Source organism: Argiope bruennichi, chromosome 11 (genome assembly GCF_947563725.1).
Source record: "Argiope bruennichi chromosome 11, qqArgBrue1.1, whole genome shotgun sequence".
Lineage (NCBI taxonomy): Eukaryota > Metazoa > Arthropoda > Arachnida > Araneae > Araneidae > Argiope > Argiope bruennichi.
Genome location: NC_079161.1, coordinates 31,574,525 through 31,598,957, shown reverse-complemented (window position 1 = coordinate 31,598,957; position 24,433 = coordinate 31,574,525). Strand labels below are relative to the sequence as shown.

The window sequence follows — 24,433 nt, the reverse complement described above, 5'->3', positions numbered from 1 at the left end:
TTTGAAAGTTACCTATGCAGTTTATAATCATATTACTTGTTTATTCTTAAAATTTCGTTAATGAAACTAAATTTGTTAAATTAATCTATTTATTAATTTTTCTTCAAGAAAGATCTAAAGACGAAACATAGCATTCTAAATAATTAAATTCATAGACCGAATATTTGAAGTGAAATAGAAGGTAAAAATTATTTTCTGTCCCCATACTATTTTCGATTAGAATATTTGAAGTTAGGGGATTTAAGTTTTTGTCATTTGGGAATAACGGCATTTGCTGCCAAAAATCATATTTTCGTCTGATTTCAATCAATCAATCATTAAACGGTTCGAACAAAATGTGCTAGTTTTACATATTTGTTTGATAAGTTCAAATTTGTTGTGTTTCGATTTGCGTGAAAGATATAAAAAAATTATTATAATTGAGCAACCAATTAAATTTTTATATAAAAAACGAAATCAATATACAAAGAACTTTTCCATTCGGGAAGTACCATGTCCGACGAGTCGGATGATGAACGTTCTTTGGTAATATATTTTTCTGAATTCACAATTTCTGATGTTTTAAGGAGCGTTTAACAACTGAGATTTTAAATGTGAATTTATATTACAATTTATCACAAAACTTTATTATCTGACAGATAATTAATAAATTAAGCTAGTATAAACTAATTTCTTTAAAAAATGCATTTTCAAAAAGTGAATTAAGTTTGAAAAAGTCTTTTTTCCCTTATATTTAATTCGGAACTGGAAGAGATATTAAGGATCAATTTAACATAACCTATAAACCTATCAACATACTCTTATAAAAATCTCAGATTTTCACAAAATATTTCAAGCATTTATTATTGTGTAGGATTAAGGCATATTATGACAAATCATGAAAAATTTTATCATCATATGTCAGCTCAGTTTTGAATTACAGCTATGAAAATTTTCAAGAATTTTTCCAAATGTTGCCAATGGAAATATGGGAACATTTGCCCCAGTAACTCAACTAATTAAGTTGCAAAGACGGAAATGTGTCATTTGATAGCATCTTCGTGGTTTGTTTGTTTTTCCTTCCTTTTTTTTTTTTACATATAATGTGCTATAGAAAAATGTAGAATAAATGTTAAGCTAAAAATATATAAAATATTTTTTTTTCTAAAAGTGTTATTTTAAATATTATAGATTGTTGGTTTGTTGTAAAGCATCTGGAAACATATAAATTTGAGATAATAAATTGTTAATTGATAAAAATAAAACTAAAGCTTGCTTTCACACTAAGAACTTATACTTTATAATCAAATTGTGTAAGACATTAAGATCATAAAATGCTACTTTTACACTTCCATAAAAATAAATATGAACACAAGCCAGAAATAAAATACAGTAGCCAGTTTTTTATTAAGTAATAGGATTAATTTATCATTTACAGTTTGAAGAAGTACCATTTATTTGGAATAAATCACTTTCAAGTGAAAACTTAAGCCATTAAGTATATAAATAATAGTTGCGAATTAATTTCCTTATTTTAATGTTATTTATTGAATGATAAGAAATTGCACTTATATCCTTGGATCTTTGTTTTATTTACTTGCAGACTATAACTACCAGTAAAGAGCAAAAATTAAATATTTAAACAGTCAATCTATTTTGCAATCTAATTTTATATCATCTGTGTGTGAGGAAAAAAATCATTTTTTAAAGAAAGTTGAATTTATGTTAAATTAAAATCGTCTTACCCAAAAATTAATTTTTAACTAATTGCTGTATTATAATGGTCATTAAAATATGTGTTTCATAAAAATTAAATCTATAAATACAGATAAATTTAAAATACAGTCCCTCAAAAAGTTAAGCATTGCAAATCAACTGTGGGAATTTTACAATTTTTGTAAATATTTTGTAAACTAATTGGAGTATCAGCACAATTTTTTCGATTCCAGCATTTTAGCATGTCAGCTTTGCTATCATGTAAAAATTTTACTATAATTCACTTTTTTTACCCACATCTTTAAAAATTTATTGAAAATATTAAATTTGTATTATTGTTAGTTATTTCATGACTTTATGAAATATGATAATTTTCTTTAGGTGAGTGAAAAAAAAATTCAAGAAATATATAATAGTTTCTGAGATATCGCTGAAAGTTCATAAGATTCATTTATCATTGGAAGCTTCATTTTTGCAGAATTCTATAAGAAATTATCATGAGAATTCCCTAAAATTTTAATGAAAGGTTAATGTCATTACTAAAAATCTATTCAGTTAAGAATGACAGCCAGAATTAAAAAATGTCGAGATAATAGTTAAGTAACCATATTAATTAACTCGGTTAATCAGTTTGTCTATCTCAACAAATCTGTCCCCTCGAATCATTTCCATCGACACCAAATTTGCGTAGATGCGATAATAAATAACAATGTTACAGAGATGTTCCTTTTTTTTTTTTTTTTTCTGTGATGACTGTACCACTGTTGAAATATGGGGTTTTTGCCTTTTCTTGTCAAATGTCTTGTGAATACAAGGAGTTATCATGAAGTTACAAGGAGTTAGTTCTAACACTCTTAGTCCTTTAGAGATTATTGGTTTGAAGCCAGAAGAAAATGGTGAACGAATGTTCAGACTTTAATTTTCTTCTATTAATAAAAACTATTAATTATTTCAAATGCAATGCAATGTAATGGTTTTTAATGGTTTTCAAACTTTTGTTCCCACTTTTTTTGCTAATACAATTTTACAAGTCAGATATAGTGTTGAAAGTCATTTTCCTCAGCAGTAAAATTGTAATCATTTATAATATCATTTCAATTCAAAATCAAATGTTAAACTTGGATTGAAATGACACTTCTAAACTGCTAACATTACAAGTTTTTGTTCGTAAATTCAATACAGTATCTTACGTTATTTTCATTTTGAAAAATAAAGAAAATGTAATTAAACTACTTGAACACAACTGCATAAAGATTTTAAATGTGATGGCATGTTAAATTGTGGAAGTTTAAATAAATAAGTACCTACTGTGCTTACATATGAATATTTTGATTTATATATATATTTTTTATTTTATTCTTTTAGCTTATTACTGATATGAATGAAGGTATGGTAGAAATGTTTAATTCCTTCATAGCTAATAAAGATTATGAAGAAGCCTTACAATTTGTCAGTGGTTGCTTTGGTTTTGTTCCAACACCATTTGTGATAAACAAAATTATATTTACAATAATGATGGTGAGTTTCTTTAATTCATTTTAAAATAAATTATTGTAAGTTGTAAGTTAAAATAAATTATTGTAAGTTTTTTTAAAGTTTTCCACTCTTCTTTCCTTAAGAATTGTGATGAATCACTTGCAGAAGAAGCAGAAGATTATCTAGAGGGTGTATTGAGAATTATGACAACTCACGATAAGAAATCTAATATTATAGAAGGATTGAGCTATCAATCTGATAGGAATTCAAAAGTATGGGATACTTTCTCACATTTAGTGGAGTAAGTATAATTGGTTCTGGATACTTTGTGTGTGTGTGTTGGTGGGAGAACTGTTGTATAAACTTACAAATTTTAATTCAAGCAGCAAATTTATTTGGTATTTAACATCTTAACATGTAAATGTTTCAATTAATTTAAAGCATAGATTTTTGTGAATTTTTTATGTCATGTTTAAAGTACCAATGTTATGATAATCGCAAAGTAAAATTTAATTAAAAATGATTTTTTTCCCAAAGGCAATCTAAAAAAATTTAAAACTTCCTTTCACTTCAAAAACTGGCTAATGATAACATAGCAGATACAAATTTACTTGTTAGAAAAAAAAAGAAGAAAGAAACAATAAAATAAGTTTGAATAAGATACAGAAGCAAAATAAACTGTTATATAATTAGATGCTAACATTACCTGGTTGTTATATAATACTAGTTGTTGTATGCATTTTTGACCTATCTCATCACAAGACAACCAGTTATCAAATCATAATAAATGAAATTCTATCACTTCTTTTGTCCCTCAAATTTGCAATAACTAAAATCTTTGTATTTTGTAATAATAACTCTAAAAGCACTACATGAAAGCACATCTTTCTCTCTCTCTTTTTTCGAATGACCAAAATTTACCTTGCCTATAAATTTGAATAATCCAGATGATAAAGATAAAAATATACAAGCATTCTGAATACGATGCACAATGATAGTCAAAAAATATTAATTTATTGACATACTATTTTTTTTAGTATATTAAATCACTGATAGTTGTCAGTTCACAAAACAAAAACATTTTGGGGTGCTACTGTATAAAACTAAATTTTGGCATTCTTTTTAAATCCATATAGATTAAATTTAAAACTACTATACTACAAATGATGCATAGATATTTCAGAACCTCACATTACTAGATCTTGTCATGCATAGCCATATTGAATATCACTTTAAAGTCATATTTTCTTTTTAATCGATAAATGTTCTGAAATCTTGTGATCGTAGACAAAATAAGGCAAGATATATCGGTAATGTTCATACAGTTGAATACTTTCCTTTTTTTCTTTCTTCTTTGTGGTTAAAGTGTTAGAGTCATTAAATATGTAAAAGGAATGAGCTCATTTGTGTTTCTTTGGAGCATTACAGGCTCATCATGATTTGCAATCAAATCAAATCAAACACAAGAGGTTCTCTTGAATTATTAGTAGCCGGTGAGACAGCACTGTTGGTGAGGATGATCGCAACTTCAGCAGCTGGCATCATTCATTGCATAATTGTGATGGCCATTTCAACTACTGATGAAGCCCCCTCCTCATTCAGCTAACCAGATGTATTCAACTGTCAGATCTAATGATATTGCACCCATAGAAAATTATGAGTTGACCTCAATCTGCAAGTCTCGGACAGCAGCTGCTCTCCAAATTTCAAAAGTTTCTTCCAGCGACAAAAAAAGGGCCTTCAGGCAGTCCTGACCTCCATTTATCACTCTATTTTGGAACATTTTCTTTCTTTTAGGCACTAGAAATCATCAGATTCTTTCATTTAATCTGTTGAATTCCTCCTACTATGCACAACCCATTTCTGACCTTCAGTTCAGCCTATTTTTGTGCTTATTTCAATGTTCTGTTTGAGGCATATTTCTTGATTTCATTTGCACCTTCTTTTCTTTGAATTAATGGAGATTTGGTAACACTTCCAAGTCCTCAGCAGAGCATTTGTAATAACATTTTGCAGCTCCAGTAATTAGGGAAGTGTTAAATTAAATACAGTTGTGACGAAATTTCAATGACATTATCTGAATTGTTCATATAGCCATTTGTTTACATTTTACTGTTGCCATCCGACTATGAGTAATAAAAAAAATTTCTATGTCATATTCATTAGTGTTTTGTGCATGTGTGTGTGTGTTGAATAAATGTATTTATAATATATATAGATCGATGGATATAAATTACAATAACATCCATACGTATAAAAAAGTTATGGTTATTTTGAGACATCGCCTCAAATAACAAGAACAGTGCCTGAACTGGCACTTCCTCTTCCCTTAGTGCATCAAACTAGGAGAAAGACATTGAACTCTGATAAATTTAGCCCACTTAGTCAGTAAAATTGGAATTTGAACCAAAAATACAACAGTCTGGAAGCAGAGAAATACAAACAGTCATGCGCCGCTCACAATTCTGACGAAGAAGAATTAGTTTAATGCTTAATTTACAAAATATGGGTATAAAGTATGTATAGTAGATGGCAAGATGACTTTCTTGTGTTAAATGTGATTCTTATGCAAATTGACTGTAATGTTGATTGATTAAATAGTTTTCTCTTTATTTTGTTGTAAACCACTGATATAATTTTTTATCATTATGCAGTAAGTGTTAATAATTAAATACATTAATTATTAAAAGTATGATATAGAAAAAATAATTTTAAATATTTTATTGCCACAACTTACACTAAATCTGAAGCTAATTATAACAGCTGACAAATTTTGAAAAAAAAATTTTTTTTTTGATGTGAAAATCAGCAAAATTGTGGAATGATTTTTTTTAATAATTCATATTATGAATGAAAAGTTAAGCTATATAAAAAAAAAGGAATTATAAACATAAGATCATAAATACATTTAAAAATCTAAACATTTTTTCGAAAATTGTTTCATCTAGCTCTAGTCTTTCCTATCAAGAAGTTCAATTTTATCTTCCACTTTTAATGCCTGAAAATTAAAGGAGGCTTTGCTTATGAAATGGTAATCTTGTTTTAATCTGTTAACTAAAAATGAACTGAAATGTCTTGGGCTAGGTTTATTTTATTATAATACTATGCTTCAAATTTCTTATTATTTATTCCTAGGTCCAGCCTTTATCATCTCAAAATATTAGAAACTTGCCATGATAGAAAGGAATATGTAAAAAATCCAAATTGTAAAATTCTTGTAAACATTTTTGTCAAGGCTTTCATAAACTGTCCCTTGAAAAGGTAAATTAAACTGCTTTCTTGTGTTATTTGTATTTAGAAAATTTCTTTTACATAATCATTTTTTTATTCTTTTCTTTGGTATAACATCAATATTTATCTAGTGAAAATGTTACTGCAAAATAGCACATTTCTTGTTAGTGCAGTGCTATGCAATTGCTATGATGCATGCAACTGTGCCATGTACATCAATCAAATTGATAACTTTTATTACAGTGTTATGTACAGTGTAATTTTTTTAAGTATAATTTTGAAAAAAACATTTAATGTATTCACCAATTTTGCCAGCAGGAATAAATATTGGCCACTAGCAATCTATTTCTTAGTTGTACTTCGTTGTCCTTTTTTATATTTATTTATATTTTTATTATAGTTCATCTTTTATTTTAAGTTTGTTATAATGCTAAGCTTTTATAATAATATGAAATTGTTAGAAAGCAGCTACATAATTGTATTCGAAGATTTTCCTGTGTTTTGTATTTTGTCTTTTTGAAAATAATTCAATCTAAGTATTTAGATGAAAGTTATCTATTAATTTAAAATAGATTTATTGTCACTGGATGCATTTATATAGGTAATTTATTTTTATGCATAATACACATGAAGTTTTTATGGAAAAATACAAAATTTATTTTCAGATTAAGTTTTAAATTTTTGTATTAAATGATTGTTTAATGTATTAGAAATCAAAGTTAGTAAAGTGAATATATTTCATATATGATTTTAATTTCTCTATCCTTCATACTTTTTCAATCTGTCTCAAAAGCTCAAAAAATTCTTCTGTGAAAATCACAGCAGATCTTAGCAATTAAAGATTGGTATAATCCTCTTCCACTTCCAAAATAGTTTCAAAAGCATTTTTTTTTTTTTTTTTTTTTTTTTAGTTGATAAATTTTTCAATTGAAAAAAAATATGAAAAATGTCAAAATGTTTGAGGGTATGAAAGGCTTTGAATCATGTATATTTCATAGATAAATAATGCCATTATTTCAATTTCAGTATTTATTACTGGTGAGAATAGTAATAGTTTTAGGCAGTTTGCAGCCTCGAAGAAAGAAAATTGAGATTCCTCTTTTAATGGCTGCTCTATTTAAAAAAAAAAAATGTCTTTTAATTTGATAAACATGTTTATAATTTAGTTTAGCTTTTTAGTAGCTTATTGAAAATATTTATTTTTTATGTGCATCATTTGAAAAAAAATAATAAAATACTTGAATTCCTTACCTACCACATTTTGTTAATATGTTAAATTATAAATATATCATTAAATATTACTATTTTATAGGATTTATAAAATGGATAACATAATCGATTAAAATGACTAATATTCTGATGTATTATAAATAAAAAATTATAGTTTAACCTCTTTAGTGAAGAGTTAATAATTCAGTGTGAAAGCACATTGTAATCCTAATATTTTATAATTCATAAAACTTGTCCTTTTTTTTTTTTTTTTTTTTTTTTTAAACTTATAGCTTATTTTCATAAATTTATTTGGTAACCAAGCTACTAGCATTTTTGATGGATCTGCTTGTATCCCCCTCAACCAAGTTATCTTGTTGTGTAACCAATGTTATATAATCTATTAAGTAAAAGGTTTAAATAGAAATAGGTGAACTTCAAACCCTTCTTCTGTAATCGTCTTCCTAGTAAATCTTTCCTAAAACTTATTAATACCTAATACTTATTAATATTAAGAATACCTTCTGATATTTTTAATAATGAAAATTAGCTCTGAAGAATAAAGCTAGTAAAATCACTATGAAAGCTTTATTATTTTTTTTTCAAGGAACTGAAACCAATCAACTAGTATCACTAGATCTAATTTAATTATTATGATAGTATCATTTTTCTAAAATGTAATGATTTAGTTAGAGCATAAACTGTTATCATTAATGCTTTAAAATAATTTATATGTATTGTAAGAGATTTTAGAAAGAAATTTTGGGAAATTATGTCTAATGTATCATTATTGCATACAACAGTGATTGCATACTGTTGTATAATTATAAACCAAGCCCTTAGTGCACACATTGAAACAAAACTATTTTTTGCAAGTTGTTACAAAATAAGAAATTTCAAGATAAGTGTGTGTGTTTTATTAATTTAATATTGCTGGAGTAGCTATCTGTTAATAGTAGATTGATAGAACAGGTTTTCATGGCTAAATACAATTTGCAATAATAATTCAAAATACATAAAATAATAATTGGTTCTGGATAATTTTGAAGGAATAAATTTTGGATCATTTAAAGATTTTTTAGAACTTATGAAATAGTGAATTAAATCAATTGGACTTTAAAATTTCCGGCGTAGCTTGCAGGCTTACATTAGCTTGTTGCCTGTATAAAGCTTGCCAAATCTTAACAATGGATGGTGTGCTAACAGAATAAATCCAACCTTAAAGCCCTTTTGAGAGATATTATTCTATTATCAGTGCTTCAATCAGTAAGACATTTTAACTGGCTGGTTTACCAGAGATATTGATTATATTTGATTTCAGTAAAAGCATTTAAATATAATTTCCATTGTCTGTTAGATTGTCATACATCAAAGCCATGTTAATTGTCTTGCATATGTTCTGTTCATTGTATACATAAAACTATCTAATGGAAACCCGTCCTATGACATCATGTTGCTATTAAAAATCTAAATGTCTGATTAGTCTGTCTTCAAAATTTTTGCAGTGACTTCACTTCTTTATTCATCGTATCACAATTTTTTAATTTTTTTTTTACAAATTTTTTAATTAGGATTTTAAAATAATGAAAAGTTTAAATTTGTGCAATAATATTTTTGGTAGTTATCATGGGAAGTTCCAAAATTCAACATAATTTTCAATTAATTAAAATTCTAATTAATTATTTTTTCTAAATCACTCCAGGGTACACGTTCACACTGCCCACAGTACATATGCGTCAAATCTGGTGGCTGTAAAAATTTATATTAGGAATATTACAAAAGTTATTAATAAAGTTTATCATTATGTATTTTTAAGAAAGTTTACATTAGGTTTTTTTATGTTTTTCATCACAATTTTTTAATGAAAAATTAATTCATTTAGTGACATACTTGGATCACATGCAGAGAAAAGATTATCAAGTGTACTCAGATGGATCAATCAGTTTTATAAATACAACATTCAACATGTAAGTATTTCTTAAATAATGAATAAAATTATTATATGTATTGCTTTTAAAATGAAGTAAAAATTTGTTACGATTGCTTGTTTAATAACAACCAAGGTAAATTACCTGTGATACTCATTATGTTTTTCAATTTGAGGTATTATTGAGTCATTTACTTTAATATCTTGTATTATCGATTTTTAAAAATATATTAATTATTGCTGAAAATTGGTTGTTCTGCTTTTGAGCAAAATTCCTTTCTCCCTTTTTAGTACTTTGAATGTTTTAAGTATTGTATATTTTATTAAGATATTTTTTGTCTTAAAAAATTGCTCAAATTTGCATTGCAATTACAATTACAAATACATTGCATCACAATTTTTTATATCAAATTTACTAGTACTTAAAATTTTTTGAATTTTTGTTTTTTAAAATTTTAATGATTTCTGCTTACTTTAAAAACTATGATTTCAGCATGCCCAAGAAAATCAAAAATTAAGAATTCTCTGAACACATTTACATGGTTAAAATGTTAAATATGTGTGTTAAGATTTTGTAGTATAGCTGTAAAAGTGACTATCTCCATATTTCAAAATACATAATTTATTTTACAATTATTTTAAATCCATATTGAAATACACTCTAAAAGGCACTAGTTTAATTTTTAAATACCTTTTCTGCTAAATGGGACAGTAAATCAATTTTTTCCCCAAATTTATTTATTTATTTTTTTGGAGATGTCCAATTTTTCACCCATATGACATATCTAATATGCTTCAGAAATGTAGTCTTTAACCAAAGTAAAAATCAATATGGTAAAAAATTATGAAGCTAGGCAATAAATAAAGTTTCTATTTCAATAACTGTGCCTTGCAGAAATATATCCTTAATAGAAAAGTTGATTGTACTCATTAATTTTGTTTATGTTAGTACATATTTAATAGTTTTATTAATGATTAATTCCATCATATTCGTTGTAAAATTTTTTATTTAATATCATTTGGGAATTTTAATTGTGTTCTAGGTGCCAGAATATGGTGATATTTACTGCTGAAGCAATATATTATGAAATATTAGAAAATTCTTAGTTATTGAAATAGAAAATAAGGATATTTTAATTTTCTTAATTAATTTTAATTTTAATTTAATTCAAACATCTGCAACATATATAAAAGAAAAAAATATATCCAATATCTTTTTTGCTTTTAATTTGTATGACAAAAAACAAGAGCGAGAGATTATAATTTTAGATAAAAATTGAAATCATAATTTTATAAAAAAAATTACAGAATTTTAATTATTTTTCTTCCTCTGCATATTTAATCGCTACGGGTACATTTATCAGCAATTTTTGTTTATTATTGGCATCGCCTTTCAGCTAAAAGAGTACAGAAATAGCCTTATTTATAAAGATGTTAAATCTGTTAAATGCATTTGACACACATTTTATTTTAAGAGGTTAGAAGAAAAAATTAATGCTATTTATTGAAAAAAAAATACTCTAAAAATTTTTAATCAATTTTAAACTTTAAGGATTATTTGAGAATATTGAAAGATTTATTTAAGTTTTAAATTATATATTTTTTAAACATTGGAATAAAATTTTGAATTATATCTATAATACCTCCTTGATTCTAATGCGATTCTTTTTACTATTTCTGCATGCCATATTATTTGTAAATATAGACATATTTTCCAGTTTTCTTTATCTTTATTCTTGTATATTTATAACACATAAATCTCTTTTATCAACATTAAATTTTATGTAAACAGCAGTAGTAACTTTTATGCTGTTAAATGGTAATTTAAAATAATTTTTAGAACCTTTTTAAATTGCTTATTGTCTTAGTTAATTTTTATTAATTAGTGTTTTAAAACATTTCAGTGTAATTGTGCAATGCTTTTCAAATTTCTTAAATTTATTGAATGATGAAAATTTATAATGGAATTTATGAAAATATTAGTGCTGAATTTTTGTTCTATTTGTTTATGAATAAAAAGCATTTAGACTGTGAATATACTCGATTAGTTAGATATCAAATTTGCTTTCTGTTTAATATCTTTTAATGTCAGTTTCATTTTTACAATTTTTTCTCTTTATAACTGTAAACAATAAATTGCAAAAACAACTAATATTTTCTTTTTTATTGAAGAATTTCAGAGAAATGTAAAAATCATTATATGGAAGTTATAATATGCATATTATTTGACACATTACTAGAAATTATAGTTTGGATAACTTTCAGTATGGATTATAATTAAATTTAGTTTTTCGGGGAATAAACAGTTTTTAGAAAAAACATTTATAGAACAAAATAACTTTTTTAAATTCAAGATTATTGGATTATATCTGCTTTTTTTCATCATGGTTTTATTTCTCCCATGATTATATTTATTTTTATTGCATATATTTTCTAAATGCTGTTAGATAAATTTCTGATTTTCTTCATGATTTTTATTTTGTATTTCTTTTATTGATAAATAGTCTTCTTGCTCAACACTTAATGTCACATCATTGTAGGAATTGAATGAGAAAAATTTGTAAAATGAATCTGCTGTCAATTTCATGGTATTGCCTCATTAAATAATTTTTATTTCTTTATTTTTTAAAAGCAAAATTTTCAGATTATATTTTTGGCTTTTAAAAGCGCTGAAAATTGTGTTCATAAAGAAATTTTTGAAATTGAAATCTTGAATTATGTTCAAAGTAACCTAATGTATTTTACAGGTTTGACATTTCTCTCGATTAGAAAGCGTCTTGTATTTTTATGTGTTTCATAAATTTATATAGTGGTATTCATTGTCTTTAATAATGCTTTACTGTTTGAACAATTGCAACCAGAATGCATGTTAATTAAAAATTTATATATTAGCATTGCTTCAAGTAAAACGAATGAAATATGCTAAGTCTTGCTAGCTAGTCTTTATATTGCAAAAAAAAAAAAAAAAATGAGACATAAATTTCAAATATTTTTAGACAAAAATTTCACCAATACAACAGAAAACAATTTGAAAATTATGACAGAAATTTCATTGCATATGATAGCTGAACTATGTGCACTTTTATAAATTTTGACAATTGCTGTACTAAATTAAAGTTTTAATATTTTTTTTCTTCTTGTACTTGTGTTTGGTGGCAGTTGTAATAGAATTAATGGGAAAGCACACTATAAATATATGTATATGTTATTCTATAACTCACTGAAATTATTTTAAGTTTACCAAAATGATTTATTTCAAATATGCTTTACTTATTAAATTCTAGTTTTTTTTCTTCATGTAGGAACCATTACTGAATTATTTGCATGAATTTCTTGACTATATTATTGATAGTGAAGTTTCCGGTGATCCGTCTCTTCCAGCTTGTGTAAAAATTCATTCAGCTAATCTATCACAATATATGTTCCTTATTTTAAATTTCTGTAAAGGTAAGTATATTTTATTATTTATTACAACTCGTTTGTCGAAATCTGAAAGTAGATTATGGTTATTTTTGGCAATATAATGAAGTTTTATTGTGTATAAATATGCATAGTTTAAATTTTTTTGATTATGATATAATCTTTTGAAAAATTATTTATTTGATTTAGTTACAGATATTATTAATATATGTTTTAAAATTACATATTTAAGATTTTAAAAAATTTATTCTTATAGATGCTTCTTTTTCTATTCCTAATCTTGTGGGACTGTAGAACTGAAGTACTCCTAATTTTTTTCAGCATATAAATGTTTTTCTTTTTTATCGGTTTTACATATCATATCTAAGTAGCCTATTTCTTTTATGTTTCCAATTTTTATATGGAGAACAGAAAAAAAATGTGCAATTGAATTGGGTGAAATAAGATGTATAAAAATTTTTCTGGCAATTCAATTTTATTCTTTATGGCACAATTTAAGATCATGATCAAATATAATTAGATATTAAATTAGATTAGAATTATAATTTGACATACACAACTTCTTAAAGTGTAATCAAATACAGCAGCTCAAGTACCACATGTTGTGCTATCCACTCAGAATGAAATATAGAATGTTTGGGTGAATATAGAATCACAAAGAACATGAGTAAGTACCCTCGCATTGAAAGTTCTATAATACGCCTATAAAGAAATAATAGCCTAATTCAATCCTTCCCTTCTTTTGCTTTCCTAGTCACTTTTAAAATATTCCAAGAATGTGTATTTGAACAAAACTCAAAGGCTGAACTAGTTAAAGGTCAAAAATTCAATACAAGGTCTTGATATTAAAAATTGGGTCTGGATGAAATTTAATACAAAATCGTAACTAAATTTTCAGTCTGTGCATCTTTGTATAGTGTGATCATCACTTTAACTTCAACAAAGATATTATTAATCTTTTTACTTGGAGTAAAACCATCAAAGATTTTATTTTTATTAATTTTTTTATAAATGCCCATAAATAATATATTTATCCTTGTTTGTGTATTAATTTCAACTTTACATTTCATGAATTTTATTTATGTACTTGTACAGTGTCTGAATCTTTACAAATGATATAAAGAAGCCGGCAAAAATAATTGAGAAAATTGATTTTAAAATTATATTCATAATTAAAATTAATGAAAAAGTTAGTAATTTTATAATTAAAATTTCTTTGATTAAAATAACTTTCTTAAAAGAAAAAAAACGAATTGTTTTTAATGACTTTATTATTATACTATTATGAGAATATGCCCAGTCTAGACTGGTTGTTATCTTGTTAACAAAACCTTGGATATAATTATTACAGATTAATTAATGAAAGATGTTGTTGAAAATCACATGGGTAGAGTGTAAAATGTGTTTTGTAGTACACTTTAGATATAAGATGTAGTTATTTTAATAGTTTTATTCGCTTGCTGAGATGTTTACAAACATTCATGCCAAAGCTAATCACTAAATTCAGTTTGAAACTAATAGCGATCCACTAACAGAAGAGGGGTGTGTGGGGATGCTTTGCTATATACAAAATAAAAATAATGTTGAAGGAAAGAATATTACAAATTACCGAACCTCAGATCATTAATCTAGAATTAATTGCCAATTGTACCATGAAGAGAGAACATAATGAATTGCAATATTTAACCTGAGAACAATCTTAGCAGTTTAGTCAGGTCTTTTTTTATCAAGCCATTTACCATAGAACTACCATTTACTTAATAGAACTATCGTTAAGATTTCTGGGTCTGCTGCAATCCAGCATAAAAAATGTAAATAAAACATGAAGTTTATGATCCCATAACCAGTTATTATTCATTCACTTACATATGAAAAAAAGAATAAAATGATCCGATTCAGTTGTTAGATGACAAAACAGAAGTTAGCTTGTTGCCAAAAAGGCATAACAGAATTTCTTTTATATAAAGAAGATTTTCTATATTCAGAAATAAAAAGAGCACAATTAAGTTATGCATAAATGAACTGTCACTATAAAATGCAGAAGTATAAATTGCACCTCTTCCATCATGCCAATATACAAGTCTTGGCTCTTTCTTAGACACATCGAAACACATATTAAATGGATTTGCCTAATATGGAATCATTTTGATTTACTATATTTTTTAATATTTGTTTTTCTGCCATCATTATATGAAAATAAATTAATCTATTTAGATGTTTTTTCTTCTACACAAAACCAGCAAAGATTTTTCAATAATTCCAAGTCTCTGTATCTTATTACAAAAGTATGCCACTATAGATTGCATGAACTAATAGAGATGGAAGCTTTACCACAGGATCCAGGGATGTTAACTCTAAAATCAATAGTATGTTTATTCTAATTTTTCATAATTTTGTTTGTGAAATTTTAATTCATAAAATTTAAAATAAATATAAGATTTTTGTATTATAATATTTTTTGTTACATTTTGCTAATGTTGGATGTTAAGTGTATTGTTTTAAAATTTTAATATCTAATATTTAAAATAGGAAAATGTACAGTCGATTTTTGTCTTTAACCCATTGATTGGTGGTAGTTTCACAGTGAAACCACCACTTTCTAAAAATTATTTCTAAATGTGCCTTTGGTTTCCGATCAAAACCAGAGGCTCTAAAATAATATTCTAATTTTAATAATTGTCTGTAGATGTCAGCACTCTAGTTAATATACCTCTTTCGTACAAAAAAAATGTGTCATTTTTAATGCCTTTTCAATACTTTCATTTTTTTTTCATCTAATAAAAAATAAACAAACTCAAAATGAATTCATAAATTTGTTGTATGAAAGCTCTCTAAAACATACACATTTTTTAAAATCAAATCACGAAAGAAAAGTTCTTTATTCTTGGCATCTTTTTAGGTGGTTTCAGAGACATACTACCGCACACCTACAGCATGAGATTCTCTACCACTTGAAACGCGTTAGCAAAACAGACCTGTTTTCCTTCCCCTGATTCTCTAAGTAAAGTGGCTGATAATTTATGGGGGTTTTGCCATGTTTTGTGGGTGAGGAATTTATTTACATTTGAGTAAGGTTTATATGAATATGATGGTTGAAATTTTCACTTTTCAGTTGCTTTCTTCTTGTATTAGCAAGCAACCATATTATGAGGATGTTAAATATATTTTCTAATATAGTATAATTTTCTTAATTTTTAAATGGTTAATTTAAATATTACGTTTCTTCGTAACTTGAATATTGTTTTGATTGTATTTAAAGTCTAAATGCCACGTAAAGAACTTGCCATTGTTAGCTTTATTTGAGGATTACTTATTATTAAAATTGTTTATTTTTCTTTTATAATTTTTTTTTTCATGTTGTAAGATTGTATAAGTAGTTTTCATTGATAATATTGTATGTTATAGTATTTCCATAAATAAATAATGAATAATTATGTTACAAAAAAAGAGTTAAAAAGTATTAATTATTCATAAGAATATGTCATAGGTGTGCGGTGGTACTCCACTGCCCCCCCCCACACACATGGTGTAATCCACTATGAATTTTTTTAAAGATATTTTCTCTTCTCTTAGACCCTAAGCATGTAAATTAATTCATAATTTTTAAAAATTCAGAAAATTTATGTTTGTTTGTTTCAAAGGGTTAATAAATGGAATATTTGCATTTTGATTTGAAATTTATTTTTTACATTTCTTTTAAAAATACCATTTTATTCAATGATTTGAAGTAGAAAGTTTTAAATTTCATACAAAATTGACATAGTAATGAATATCAGCATAAATTGTTATGTAAATTAATAATAAACAAATTTTTAAAAGTGCTTTTACAAAAGGCTCAGTATCTTTTGACCTTTTAAAACCTGGCATCCTATTATTTTTCACTCACTTTCATGGCTAAATTGAACACATTCCATTTTTTATGTTTTTGTTATATTTAACAAACTAAAATATATACATGAAATTCTAAATTATTTTCAGTAGATTTATACCACCCATAATCAGATTTTGAAATTAAAGTGTTGCATTTTAAAAGTTTGCCCCCCCCCTTTGATTTAAAATAATGTAAAGAATTTAAAAGTAATCTTTTTGGTATTTTACTATATTTTAAGTATTTTTTCATATTTATAAAAACCCTTTTTTTTTAACAGGATTTTCTGATAATTTTTAAAATTTATTTCACAGTTATTTAATTTTGATTACAGTTATTTAATTTTGACGTCTTTAATATAATTTAAAAGAAATTTACTGAAATCTATACTTTAACCTGGTTTCTTACAATCCTTGAAAAATTCTTGAATTTTATTTTGCATACATGGGGCTGGATTTTCTTTGAATTCATGAAAAATTTAAAAAAAAAAAAAAAAAAACTCCAAAATGTACATGAATAACTTTTTGAAAAAAATTATAAACAAGGCTGAGAATTTCATAAAACACTTCTTTCAAAAATATTGGTTTTAAATGAATTCAAAAAACACATCATAGTGAAGAATTTCTAAATCTCAAAAGAATTTTTTGCAAAAATTGCTTGTATTTAATTACGTCAAAAACATGGAGGAACAAAGCTTATAGTCTTCAACTGATGGAAAGAATAAAAAAAGAAATATATTTCAGATGAGTTAGATTACTTAAAATAAAAAAGAGACAAAAATTAAAGACACAATTTCTTTACTGAAGAAATTGATGAATAAACTAGTTGAAAAAGTAGGTAAGGATACAGTCTTTCAGTGCATAACAGAAACAAATAGAAAATTTTCAGAAATTGAAGTTTTATTAGGGCAACTAAACATGAAAATATTTAAAATATTATAGACAATGTTTAATTCATTTGCTTAATGTAAATAAAAGTTGTTAATTTATATCTTTTTCTTGCATTTCCTCTTCATTCTACTTAGCATTTTGTCTGAGCAAGAGTAGAGATTCTTGTGGAATTATTATTTTTTTAAATGAATTTTGCCACAACGAAGTGTGAATGTATTTTTGAATTGAGCGCTCATATATTTTTAAGAACTTTTTTTTTTTTTTTTTTTTTACTTTTTAACTTGTGGGCCTGTATTTATGCATTTCACATACTTTGTAATAAATTGTTTTCACTTTGAATTATATTATTTTACTATAAATTTGAATTACATTCTACTATAGAGGTATGACTAATTGGAAAGTATTAGGCCTTTAAGAAACAATTTAATTTAATAATAGAATTAGATCTACAAATAATGGTGAAAAAAAAGACAATTTTTTTAACTCAAAATGATAGCAAAGTTTTATTAATATCTAATGTTTTAATAAAAAACTAAAAAATAATTTTACGTAATTTCAAAAGATGAAATAATAAAAATTACAGCTGAAACATTTTAAAAACATAGTTGCTATATAGAACTCATTTTAATAAAAAGAAATTAACATTTCAAATATAATAACTGTTTAAGAATAGTAGAACTATCCACATCTAATGTGCAGTAGTGACCAAAATAGTGGAAATCTTTTGGGAAAGTGCATTTTAGAGATTTAATGGTACATAACGGCAATAGTGTTTGCAATAATACTATAAAAATATACATCATTTTATAGATATTTTAATCAAGAATATAATTCTTTTAAAATATGTAAATGTGTATAATTATAAAAATTATAGCAAAAACCAGAAGAAAGTAGCATACCTTGATTTTATTGATCAGGCATAGTTTTCCTGCATTTGAATGTTGCCAGTGACCATGATGTCTTGAACATCCTTTAAGGTCATATTTTGATTTTAGCAGAGTTCAGGTACTGGTGTTATGTTTTTGAGCCAAGAGGAGATCATTTTCTATGTTTTTTATAATTTGTACTAAGATGGTCACTTTTTTATGGGTTTTTTAAATTGTGAAAGCATTAAAAAATGACGCAAAGTATTAATTAATCGCCTAAAAACTTATGTAAAGTTTTACTATTGCATGAACAAGATGTTAATTATAATAAAATGATTAAGAAATTCACTAGAAATCTAAATAAAGGTGATATTTGTAAATTTTTGAAATCAAATGGTCACTGCACAATCAAATTGGTAAAGATACACAACACCAACTGGCGATAGAATAATTAAAAGATTGTGTCAATTTCATAGAAGACAATCTTATAGTATTAGCATACAAAGTGAAGGGGTGCAATTATAATGTGAAGTTGAGTACGAGTATTACCTGACACAGACTGCAGGAATTATCCTCAATGCAGGAATTCTACTAAAAAAATTTTTTTTTTAATTCAAAACAAAGGCTGAAAAGATTAAACTATAGAAAAACCTATGTTAATTGGATGACAAAACAATTTAACTATGTAATTTGGAATGATGAGACCAAAAGTGCACTATTTGGTAACAATAGCATAAAATATGTAAGGAGAAGAATAGGAAGAGATTTCATTTTTGATTATATTTACACCAATTATTAAATACTCAATTAGTATTATAATCTGGGGATGTATGATAAAATTCGTGAGCATATTTAGTATGATCACTTTTTTATTCACATTCATTTCATTTCATTTAAATTTCATGTCAATAATCATTTTTCAAATAATGAGGAAAGTGTATTTGTACAATGTTCAACTAAAACTATTATATTATATTGGGCAACAAATGTTTTTATGTAATAGTATTGTTTTCAATCTATGTTTATAACTAACATTATGGTGAGTTTCATTGTAAAGTTTGTATGTGTGTGATAGAGAGGATTACCTTTAATGTCTCGTAATAAATTCTTGCATATTTGAAAGGGATACATTGCTTACTTTCAGCAATCTATTCAAGTGAAAAAAAAAATGGTAAATTAAAAAAAAAAAAGACGGTCCATTCAAAATTATATTGTAAAGATGATATAATAGTGATTTGCAATATGTCCATACCTCTATTAAATATATTAAGATTTATACATTTCCTAAGTTTCTTTGGGGTATATTACCAAATAAAATTGTTGGAACAACTGTCTGAGAAATAATGAATTTCTCCTGTCAAGACGGAATACATATTCACATTCAAGTTAAATAAATCTCTCAAATTAGATTATAAGAATATTTTCTATGCAAAGTCATGCCATGTTAACATTTACTTCAAGGAAATTAATTCTGAATGTCTGAAATTCAGATTGCACAAAATAATTGAAAACTTAATGAAAAACAATGTGAAAGTTATGAAATATTTTAAATATATATATAGTTATTGGATCTATTATTGATCAGTTTAGTAATTTTTTGTTAGTAGTCAAATGTACTAAGTATTTTTTGTAGAATTTTTCTTCTTTTTTATTATTCTTCATTTAAATTTTTAGATGTTACTATGTTTGTTTTAATTTTTAAAATTTGTTGGCACCTACATGAATGATTAAACAAAAAAGAAATCCTGTTTATACATAATCAACTATTTTAATTTAATTAATTAGGAATGAAATGTTAGATTTATCTATATCGCATATTTTTAATATACTTTATTTTGATTTTTTAGGTTGAAAATTATTTTTTCCACACTTCAAAAAAGAAGTCTGAGGACACAAAGCAGACATCTTCGAAGTAATTATTTATGATTTGAAAATTGCCAAACTTGTGAATTGTTTTAAAGTTTTTATAATTTGTTACAAAAAATTTCAAAAAAGCATGCAGACAGAGTATAAAAAGCTTTTAATTATAATTTTATGCATTGAAGTTATAATGATGTTCATTAATGCATTTAGATTTGAATTTATAACATGATTTATGTATTCTTTTGTTTTTTCCCCTTGGTGTTTTGTCAAAAGAAATAAAATGATTTGTTGTTAGTTTAAAAATGCATCCTTAATAGTAATTAGAAATTCTGTTTTTTAAATGAATTGTTTTCTGCATTGAAATTTGCAGCATTAGAATCAGTCACAAAAATTATTGATATAAGATCGATATGAGATTCCAGTCAAAATTATGAACTCTATTTTTTTCAAAACAATGGATTTTATAAAAATGTTGAAATATTTCCCATCATTCTTTTAATAATAAAGGCCATTCTACTGACTAGACTGTATAAACTGTAAGTACCAAATTTGGTTGATAACCATACATACAACTAATAGAACCACCAATTATGCCACAAATATATTTTGGAAAATGGGAATGTGTATCTCAGAGCGATTATTATAATAATAATAATCGCTCTTAATTATTATAATAATTAAAATAATAATTATTATAATAATTATTATTTTATTTATTTATTTATTTGAAATTTTAATTAAAAACTAAGCAAGATTTTGACATTTTTTTCTGTAGTAAATTCTGAAAATATTTTTACAATGCCAATTTAGTTGTTAGGTAAATTTTTCTTAATTTTTTTATAAAAAATATTGTATATTTTCAATAATACTTTTAGTTACTGCTGTGAAATTCAAAGTCATTTCATTGACACAAGAAATATTTAATTGAATGGTTTTCTCCCTTTGTTAAAAGTTGAAGAAGAAAGATTTTTATTTATTATCTGTTCAGATTATCTGCCAAAATTGCTAAGTGAAGTCTCTATCTGAAAAGATAACATGTAACTTGAGATAAATTAGTCAGACAATTGCATTTTTAATGGCACTATGATGTCATGAAACTGGACTCTATTAGAAAGATTTGTATATCATATAATAATAATAATGAAAAAAAAAAAGGAACAGGAATAAAATAATTAAAGTAACATGGTTTTTGATGTCTATCACCTTGGCTGCCCTGAAAAATGTATGGATGGTGTGAATACACAAGATTGATTATGCGAGTGCATTATTCATTAATCTTGTAAAAGGAAAATACTTTTTTTTTTACCCTTTCTTTTTAATCCAAATATATGTGCATCTAAATGTTATCACATAATTTCTCATCTACCTGTTTAAAGCAAGCTTGGATTCTTTGCATCTCTCTATGTTTAGAAATAGCTAGTACTGACTACATAGTTCTTGCATAATAAAAAATAAGAATTTCAAAATATTTATCACAAAAATGAGTTTTTTTTAATAAAAAATATAATTTGGATAACATTCACAGATTGGCTGAAAACAATCTTCTCAAGTATTATAAAGACTTAAATGTCATATGGCAAGACAGTATTGATTGTCTGAGTTTATTTAATAAAGTTATGTTGTTGTTTTTTTAAATCCAACTTTGCTTCTTGGAGTCACAATGTTACAAGAATTTATTTAAAAATAATTCATTTGTATTCTTACTCTTCAGAATGTTTCATTGGCTTAAAAAATTGTTGTAACTGCAAGAAGGCCTTTCTCAAGACTGAAAATGACAAAACAATTACTTGAAATTTAGTACCAGTCAAAGATTTACTTCCTTAACCCTTTAAAGGGCCATTTTTTTTCTAGTCATAGTATATTAAAATATTTTTAGGCTTGAAATTAGAATAAGAAAAGGGATTTGTTCAGTTTATTAGATGAATTTAATTTGATAATTAATTAATTTGATTAATTAATAATTAAGTAACAAATCAAGACACATCATTTTGTGTAAGATAAAGAACTGAAGCATCTAAATTTCTGTCTTTCTAAAAAAATTTGTCAGAACTTATTCCAACCTACATAATTTCATACAAAGATTGATAAATTTGGTGGGAAGTATATTTCCTACAGCCCTAGAAAGGGTTAAACATTGCATCAAATCTGAATGATGCAAACATACAATAAAAGTAATCTGATATAAAACGTACAATAAAATAAAATATAAAATAAAAAAATTATTTTATCCTATTTGTTTTCATTCCAGGTTGAATTATATAAGTGGATGAAGAAATTATTTTTATTAAATATTTTATTGGTTCTTTCTTTTGGTGTAATAAATATTCAATTCAATGGAAAATAATTTATTTTCCATTTTTTTTCAAATTTGTAGGTATTTATTACATCAATCTGTGCTGTGCAATAAATAGCATTAACATCTTGTTATATGAATTTTGTTTTATGCCTCTGCAAGTCAATTTCTCATCTTTTATTAGACTCATCCTGGATGTACACAATAAAACAGGTGCCCAAATTATTAAAATAACATGACTTTAAAATCTGTCATAATTTGGTGATTAAAATATTTTTTGAAAACTCCCAAGCATCAAGCTGTATGCAAGAAATTAAGCTAAAATTAAGTCTATTCAATATTCCCAGAAAATAGCTGGTCGCTTAAGACTGCTAGCTCTTGATAAAAGTTTATTTAATTACTTTTTCCTCTCCTGTATTGACAAAAATGAAATGCAAGAATGTATTTATTGATGGATGCTTATGTCCTTTATTACATCTGAATAATGGAGAGTGCATCAATTCTTAACTTTACTTGTATTATTTAATTTATATTTCAGATCACCCATAAAATCTGATTCTCCGAGAAAATCTATCCGAGTAAAGAAATTAAAGAAGTTTTCGAAGGAACCTATACCTGGTATAATTTCTTTTCCTTTCAGTTTATTAGAATTTAAATGCATTTTTTAATTTTTTATAAATGTTTTCACCTAAAAACATTCTTTAAAAACTTTATTAATTCTGAATAATTATGCAGTTTAGAATTTTCATTTGATTCAACATGCAATTGAACCGTTTTTATAAATAATGCACTATTTTTTTATTTGAAATTGGCATTTAGCCTGCAAAGAAAATGAAGTTAGTTGTATTATTTCATTATAGTTCAGATATAAACTGTGAAGAAGATTGAGCGCATGTGTGTGTAAACCTCTATTATCTTTGAGCATGTGCCATGTACACATAAGGTATCTCTTATACTTTATGCTCACAATTATAGGAGCAGAAATGGCAATTGTGACTTTCGTATAAAAATTTCAAATAAAAATATATTATTAATATTGTATTATTAAACACAATGAAAGGTGCTATCATCATTTGTAGCTCATCATAGCTCATTTGTTTTTATGTGTTTTAGAACAAGTTTAGATCAAAAGACTTATTTTTTTAAAGTTATGTTTGAATGTTTTTGAACACGCCTACTCAAAAATGCATTGAGGTTGATAAATGAAATTCAGTATATAGGGTTTACACTGAAGTTGTGCTTTTCTAATAAATTTTGCATGAAATCCATTTATGGAAAGTTAATTTTCCATGTGTAAACATGCCAACTCATTCAGCCTTCTAGCCAATCAATTTATTTGTCTAGTAAAGAACTAGAATAATTAAATTTTTTTTTTGGGTTTTATCATCAAAACTGTAGATCTATATTGGAATTTTTATTATATCTGATAATGGATTAACCATTTATCAACCTTTTTCTTTTCTTTTTTGCTTGCATTTGAGTGAGTTTGATAAAAATAAATACAGTGATTTAAACAAATGAAATTTAGTATATTATCTGGTCTCCAAAAAAATTTATTTTTCAAATTCTAACCCAATTATGTGAAAGCAATGTCCAAAATGCATGCTCACTGTTCTAGAAATGGCAATATATGTCATTCTTGCTAGCATGTGAAAAGCCGAACAGATGGCACATACTGTTTCGCCACAAAAAGTG

At 25.4% G+C, this 24,433-nt stretch overlaps 1 protein-coding gene across 2 annotated transcripts in view; it reads left to right on the top strand.

Moving 5' to 3' along the window:
* The first annotated feature begins 337 nt into the window (after positions 1-337).
* Positions 338-24,433, top strand: part of LOC129957639 (uncharacterized) — a 30,653-nt gene continuing 6,557 nt past the window's right edge. Inside the window, exons 1-9 of one of the 2 annotated variants that reach the window (XM_056070071.1) lie at positions 338-525; positions 3,061-3,213; positions 3,315-3,472; positions 6,307-6,432; positions 9,494-9,578; positions 12,841-12,985; positions 15,173-15,324; positions 20,430-20,494; positions 23,277-23,356. In XM_056070071.1, the coding sequence (XP_055926046.1) occupies positions 493-525; positions 3,061-3,213; positions 3,315-3,472; positions 6,307-6,432; positions 9,494-9,578; positions 12,841-12,985; positions 15,173-15,324; positions 20,430-20,494; positions 23,277-23,356 (997 nt within the window). In that variant the 5' untranslated portion in view covers positions 338-492. Of the gene's footprint in view, positions 526-3,060; positions 3,214-3,291; positions 3,473-6,306; positions 6,433-9,493; positions 9,579-12,840; positions 12,986-15,172; positions 15,325-20,429; positions 20,495-23,276; positions 23,357-24,433 lie in introns of those variants that run through there. The other variant, XM_056070072.1, reaches the window with a different exon arrangement.